At 39.1% G+C, this 7,691-nt stretch overlaps 1 protein-coding gene across 1 annotated transcript in view; it reads left to right on the top strand.

Annotated features, from left to right (window-relative positions):
• The window catches only part of ROR2 (receptor tyrosine kinase like orphan receptor 2), a 256,782-nt gene that overhangs the window by 205,132 nt on the left and 43,959 nt on the right, over nt 1–7,691 (top strand). Inside the window, exons 3-4 of the mRNA XM_019555129.1 lie at nt 3,405–3,692; nt 5,023–5,053. Coding sequence (XP_019410674.1) covers nt 3,405–3,692; nt 5,023–5,053 — 319 coding nt within the window. The remainder of the gene's footprint in view (nt 1–3,404; nt 3,693–5,022; nt 5,054–7,691) is intronic.

The raw sequence follows: 7,691 nt of genomic DNA, 5'->3' as shown, positions 1-7,691 counted from the left end.
AAAAAAAAAAACAAAAACTCAGCTCCTGATTTTTTCTACCTATATGCAGGTATTTCATCCTTTAATTTGAGCTCTTCAGAGCCTAGCCAGGTTAGACTAACCTGCAAAGATTGAATCAATTCAGGCTCAGGCTTGTTGAATGTCTATTCCTAGCCCATGAGTATATATGTTTCCCCGTAACTGACCCAACTGACTGGGAAACAATTGCAGAGAATGTTAAACCAAAGGGATATGACCCCAAACACATATGCACAAGTGCAGAAGCAGGTGAAAGAGGCAACAACAAAAAAGGAAAAAGAAAAGAAAACAGAAAGAAAGTAGTAGTTAAAAACAACCACCCCACAAGTGATTGGCATGGAAAGTTGAGGGACTATGGCAGGCTTGTCCAACATGCGGCCTGTGGGCCACCATGCGGCCCTCCAAGCTGTTTTCTGAGGCCTGAGGTGCTGTGATGGGAAATGAAAGTAACCACTGTACTTTTGTTTTGGGGGGAGGAGGGTGATGTGATACCGCTTCCTTTGAGGTCTTTGAAAATGGCTCGCTGGCCCACTGGGTGATAAAAAGTTCATGATTTGGCCCCACATTCAAAAAGGTTGGACACCCGTGGGCTATGGCAATAGGGGTCATAATAGGTAGGATGGTAAATAAGAGACATACCAGCACTTTTTCATTTTCCCAGGTTCATTAATAGCCCTAGGGCTACATGTACTATGCAAACACTTACATATGTACTCATATTAATAACAGCGAACACTGTCTACTCAGGCTGTTCATTTTAGTACTAAGAACTATACATAAACCTGCTGCTGGATCTAACTGCTGTCATAATTTTTAAAAATATAATTTTGTCTTGAACAGATTGTAGTGTTCATTTCACCCTTGGCCATAAAGGTGCATGATAGCATCAATTGTCTTGGATAAGTAATGGTTAGAAGAGAGTTTTCTTAATTATTTATTGTTCCTCAGACAAATAATTTAAATTTCCTTTTAGGAAATGTTGTTTTATTTGTTTTTCTTTACTATCAGTTTTCACTGGTTGGCTTCATTATGCTAGTGATGACTTTAAAATAGAAAAGGGAATAGGAATAATGTGAATGAAAATAAACCTTTATATTGACATTTTGCTTTTCTAATGCTAATATTTCAATTGGAATTTTTTTGGGAAAATTTCTACAACTGAAAAACTGGTCCACTTAAATTTTATTCTTCCATTTTTCTGATCTTTGTAATTTTGTTGAAAAATATTCTTTTCCTTTTTTTTTACATTAAGCTATATTATACAGTAATGACCTGGAACTGGAGATCAGGTGAGTTCATGACAAGAGAAGCCATGTATTTTAGAAGAACCTGAAAAAGCTAAGTAAACACAATAATGAAATTCTCTTCTAATAAAAGGATAGTAATCCATATGGGAAGAAATAATTTGAATGACTTATGCACATTTCTGAATGCTAGATTACTTTAAACCCCTCAGAGAGAAAGACATAGGGTTCATTGAGGGCAACTCAATGAAAGTTATTGCTCGCTGTACTGCAGCAGTAAAAAAAGCAAAGGCAACAAAAACATCCATAAAGAATGGTACCAAAAAACATTTTAGTTGTGTTATGTAAACCTATAATATATCTTTGCCTTGGGATATGGTGAAAAGTTTTGGAAGCACTACTAAGATTTATATGTTTATACACTGGATATTCTGTTTGTCTGAGTAAGAACATTTAAAAAACTTGTGTAAAGCTTCTCTTTGCTTATTGTATTTCATAATACATTTTGAAGTTACTACCATAGGAAGAATTATATGATTCTCTTGTGTTAATATGGTTAATAGTTACCTATTGGGAAAGGAAGCCAGGTTTCAGTTTCAATCCATTTTCTTTACATTTTACATCAAAACTATTATTTTACATCAGGGCTTTCCAACTGGCAGCCCAAGGGTCATTTTGCAACCCCCAGGCTCCTGCCCGGTTACCATTCCCTGCAGTGTTCCACTTAGCAGCCAGGGTCACCAGGCTTCCCTTCCCTTTTCCAGCTTTTGTATCCTGTCCCCTTCCCCTGGGTGTTGTGAGGCAGTGCAGCCCACAGGCCAGGCACCTGGGGAGGGGACTGGGAGCATACATGCAGCGGTGTACAGGAGGGTTGCCTGAATGTGAGAGCAGAGGGGAGGGAAGGGGGAGAAGCAGCATCTGCATTGTGTGGTGGGAGAGGGACCATCCATGTGCAGCACATATGAGCACATCAGGGCACACGGTACACCCACAGACCTGGCCTGGGTAGGGGGGTGGTGTACCTGGGCAGTGTGTGACTGGGGTGGGGAACGTGGCCAGGCTGATGCAGCCCCCCAGTCATATAAAAATTGGACAGCCTTGTTTTACATTGTTGTGAAGTCCAGTGAAACTCTTTAGCCTTAGAGAAAGTTATTTTAAGGTATTTAGTGAGAAAAAATAAGGGCAAAATTAATTTGCCTAATATTCTGTGTGATGGTAAGGAATTTTTAACATGGATTTTACTTTCTAGGCCCTTTATTATATGCTTACATTCCAAAATCATACTCATTTCCCATGTCAGTCCAAAATCAGACAGAAGGCAGGGCAGACTTGCACGTTATAGGCTAACTAATTCAGAGATGCATAAGCTGTTGTAAGCAGTAGCTTACTCGTAGCATCTGGTGAAGTAGTCTGTCACTTATGAAAGCTTATGCTTCTATGAATTAGTTTATAAGGTACAATTCTGGTCTGACTTCTGCCTGACTTTAAATTAACATGGCTAACTACCTATTTTTGCTTATGCATTTTTTAAGGTAACACATTACAGGGAAAGGTAAGCCTCAAATCCAGATATCCAGCAAAATGTAGTTGTTCCAAGCTTTGTATAACCAAAATTAAGCATTATTTTTAAAATTATTTTTGGCATTTGTTTAGTGTGTGCTGGCCAAGGAAACTTTTCTATTTACTTTGTATCACTCCCTGTCCGTTTTCACCTCATGGTCTTACCTAAGTGGCAAAATTATACAACTGTGATATAATTATACAACTAGTATAACTCCCCATGTAGACACTCTTACTCCAGAATAGAAGTAAGTGTTTTTGTTACAGTTTAACCAGTTTAGGTGTATTTCTGGATACATATTAGCTAAGCTAAAAATAATTACTCATACTGCACAACAGGAGTGTCCATACAAGGAGTTATACAAATCAAACTTCAGTATACCCAGGCCTCAGTCATAAAGCAGTAATTGAAGGATGATTCTGTTCCAAATCCAGAGCTGTGAGAATTGTGTTCCTGTGTAGTGTAAGTTTGAAAGAAAACTGAAACCATTTTCAAGAGCTTTTCATAAAAATGTGCCTTTGGGCAGTCTTTTATCCCAGCCCAACTGAAGTTTGATCTTTTCTGACCTTTCACCTTTTCAGGTTATTTTCTGACCTTTTTGGAACCAGTAAACAATATCACCATAGTCCAGGGCCATACAGCAATTCTCCACTGCAAGGTAGCGGGAAATCCACCCCCCAATGTCAGATGGTTAAAAAATGATGCACCGGTGGTTCAGGAACCAAGAAGGATCACCATAAGAAAAACAGATTATGGTTCGCGGTTACGAATCCAGGATCTTGACACCACTGACACTGGGTACTATCAGTGTGTGGCAACTAATGGAATGAAGACGATAACTGCAACAGGAGTTCTTTTTGTAAGGCTTGGTGAGTTACCTTACTTTATAATGTGGCTTTTATAACTAACTGTATTGCTTTATAGACGAGCTCTTAGTATTCATAATAGCAAAATGGACAATTAATTTACCATTAAATGAAATCTCAACATAAAAGGAAATCAATAAAGCTATTGCCAGGGGCCTCTCTTTCAGCCTAAGGCAGAACGTGGTACCCATTTACTAGTAATAAATAAAAGTAAATAGAACAGCCTATAAATATTTTGTGCAGAGAAAATCACAGACATTGAATAAAAGACTGGTCTAATTTACAAAAAGGTAAGGTGTCATTGTTTCAGGTTTGCACAAAACTGCTGGGCTTTTTCTACAGAGATGTCTGAAAAGAAAAAGAGGAACGAACAGTAGTTATCCATCTGGTCATAGTTGGGGAACAGTCATTGTGAGACACTGTGGGTATGTGTACACGTGCATAAGATCCAGGAGAAGTTTACTTATGGTTAAACTACTCTTAAGTAAACTCTCTTGGGTAGGCATCCATAAGTGCAGGGAAACAGGAGCACATTTGCTGCTAATGGCAGCAAACTGCTCCTGCTTCCTAGGGCCCTGCAATGGGCCCCTGCCACCACCAGGGGAAGCCCTAGGCTCCCCCAGGGTGCTAGCCCAGGGGCTGGCAAGGAGCACTGAGCCAGGAGATAGTGATTAGTGAGGTTTACTGGACAGTAAGCATGTGCACATGTAGATGCACACACTTACTGAGTAGCAAACTACACTACTGCGTAGTAAAGCATCTCAGGTAGACGCACCCTGTATGTCTTCTCCCTACATGCTGACTGCTCTCTTGAAGTAGAGACACAAAACTCTGGGGACAGTTTGCAAGGCACTTTCAATTTTGTTATGATGACTAACTCCACTGTTTACTTTATAGTGAAGCATTAAATACAGGGGGTATAATGTCTTTCTGCTCTGTGACAAAGGTCACTGGCATGCCCCTGTTGCATAATAAACTCTCATAGTAAGCCTCAGATGGGTTTAATAGGGCTTAGTAACAGATAAGTGATGTATCAAGATAATGCTTTATATTTCTAAGACCTCATGTTTTAATAGCAGGAAATGTGCTTTAACAAAAACTAAGTTCACTCAAGTTTCTGTCTGAGCTAACAGAAGATTTGTGTAACTTTTATATTTGGTTTTGAAAATAACAGTATGTAATTATGTTTAGGAATTAGAGCCCTTTGTCTGAGTCTTGAGGTGAGCCTTCTTTAAAGCTATTGGCAGAATTCAATTTAGCCTGTCAAATGACTTGTTAATGCTATAGTCGATGAGCAAAATTTGTCAATTTTTGTTTCTTTTTATGTTTACAGGTCCAACAAACAGTCCAAATCACAACTTTCAGTAAGTACTTTTTGGAAATCATTTACTACATCTCTAATGATTTTGCCATGAAAGAATTTGGATCATAAATCCAGTAAACACTGCCTGCAGTCACCACATGTCTTTGCTAAAAATATTTAGTTTGATTGAAAACTCTTGCTATGGTTGAAGTTTTCTCAAACAAGGACAGCATTGTGTTATCTTTGCTTTAGTTTAACAGAATTTTATTTTGTGCAACTTGTGCTTGTATATTTCGTATTTTAGAAGATCAAAATACCACATGCCATGATATTGCTTGACCAATAATCATTTACAGGACAAATATGAGGACAGCTTATGGTCAGAAATGAACAGATCAAATGCTTTGGTCACTGTGGTTGTCAAGTGACACATGACATAACATTGTAATTTGGAAAATTAAATAAAGTTAGTTCAAATATTAGTCTGAGCAAGTAGGCAACTTCTTTTATTTAGTGTTTTTCATGATGGCTTGATTATTTCTCTCAGTTTTTCTGGGTTTGATAGGTAACCATGTTGCAAAAGAGATTTAAAAATATTAGCTTTGTTTTGCTATCATTACTACATTTGTTTGTATTAATCTGAATAAATTGTATAATTTCTTCAGGTAAATGCTGTGAAGCTAGTACTCAGCAGCCTGATAAGTGTATTCTGGGAACTATGTGTATGTTTAAAGTCTTAATATAGTTAGGATAACTGGAGAGAGGAGAAATGTCACCATTCTATGAAGGGCAAAGTATAAACAAAGACTAGTGTTTTCTTAAGTATTCTTGGCCTAACTATGGCCATTGAAATCAGAAGTAAAACTCCCATTGATTTTAATGGGAGCAACCTTTTGGAAAAGAAAAGTACTTAGGAAATCCCATGTAGAAATTTTATACTTGTCTTTAAACTTTTTTAAAAACTAGCTATAAGCACTATCTCTACCACCTCCTTGCACCTCCTTAATGCACGGATCATAAAACTGTTAATTAATAAGCCTACAAATATAAAACATAGTGCTAGAAGAGACATGTTCTTTCTCTTCTTTGTATATGTGCAGAACAGATGAATGAAAGCATTGTCACAACCTTTCAGATGGAAAAATTAGATTGATCTTTCCAAGAGTACTTTACTGTGAAACTGATTTAAATTGCACAGGGCCATATTTCTCTCAAATTAAAATGAGCTGTGACCATTAAGAGCGATACATGGAAGGTTATATGGCTATATACAGACATATGCATTTTAATACTGTGCAAAATCCTTGTTACATATATTGTGTGTGCACCATTTTACTTCAGAGGAATAGTACACAACTGTTCTACTATGTGTAAAATGTTCAGGTCTCTAAAGGATGTACATTTATAACCAATAATGTATGTTGAAAAGAAGGGGATGATATGTGGACAGGAAGTGAACAGTGAAGCTCCAAATTGAATGTGAAAGCCTATGGTCTTCTGGCTTAAATAGAGAAGGGTATAGTCTAAATGTAGGACAGAAAACAAGGACCTTCCAGACACACTTTTTGACACAGTTCCCTTTGTGGCCTCCAGTATCTCATTCAGTTTGTCTTCTTCAGTCCACCTCACTATGTACTCTTTTCCAGCCTCCCAATTAAGTTGTGAGGCTTTATTAAGTGGATGTTGGTCAAATATTTGAAGAATGAAAACTACTGAATTTGAACATGGAAATAATTTACATATTTATATTTTGATAATATTGCTATACCATAAATATATAAGCAATGCTTGACTTCAGGAAAGCTAACTTCGATGTGCTCAGGGCAGTAGTTAGGGAGGCACTTGGTGGTCCTTCCTCAAGGAGGCTATCCTTGGGATGCAGCAGGACGCAATTCCACTGCGCAGGAAGGCAGGAGAAGGGTCCAAGAAATCTTCATGGTTGAGCGCGAATATCCAGACTGGCCTGAGGACAAAGAAAAAAGCGTACTGGTGGTAGAAGCAGGGGGCAGGAACCAAGGAGGAATACACCTCCCTGACCCAAGCTTGTAGAGATTTGGTAAGGAAGGCTAAAGCAGCACTAGAGTTTAAATTAGCTTCTGGGATTAAGGATAACAAAAAGTCCTTCTTCAAGTATATCGGTAGCAAGAAGAAGTCTCGGGGTAACACTGGACCTCTACGAGGCAGGGCAGGGCTATTGGTGATGAACGCATGAGAGAAGGCAGAACTCTTCAACAAGTTTTTTGCCTCTATGTTCCTGTCTGCTGACAATGGGGTGCTCTCGGGTGATAGCGTAGAGAGGCCCAGGAAGAATACGAGTCCCCCGACTGTTAGTTCAGACCTAGTTAAGGATTACCTGGAGGGCTTAGATGTATCCAAGTCAGTGGGCCCAGATGACCTTCATCTGCAGGTGCTGAGGGAATTGGATGGTGTCATTGCGGAGCCATTGGCACGGCTGTTTGAGGACTCCTGGTGCTTGGGCCAAGTCCCTGAGGATTGGGAAAGGGCCAATGTGGTCCCTATTTTCAAGAAGGGGAGGAAGGAAAAGCCTGGCAACTACAGCCCAGTCAGCCTCACTTCTAGAAGTCTATGGGCCAACGAGAGGCAAAACGCTGCTCGACCTGGTACTGGCTATGGGGGATGACCTAATCGGTGACCTAGTGATCGATGGGAAGCTGGGTGACAGCGACCACGAGCTGATC

This window comes from Crocodylus porosus, unplaced genomic scaffold (assembly GCF_001723895.1).
Source record: "Crocodylus porosus isolate Cpor-Errol unplaced genomic scaffold, CroPor_comp1, whole genome shotgun sequence".
NCBI classification, from domain to species: Eukaryota; Metazoa; Chordata; order Crocodylia; family Crocodylidae; genus Crocodylus; species Crocodylus porosus.
Note: the sequence above shows the minus strand (reverse complement) of the source record. Positions and strands in the feature narration are given on the sequence as shown.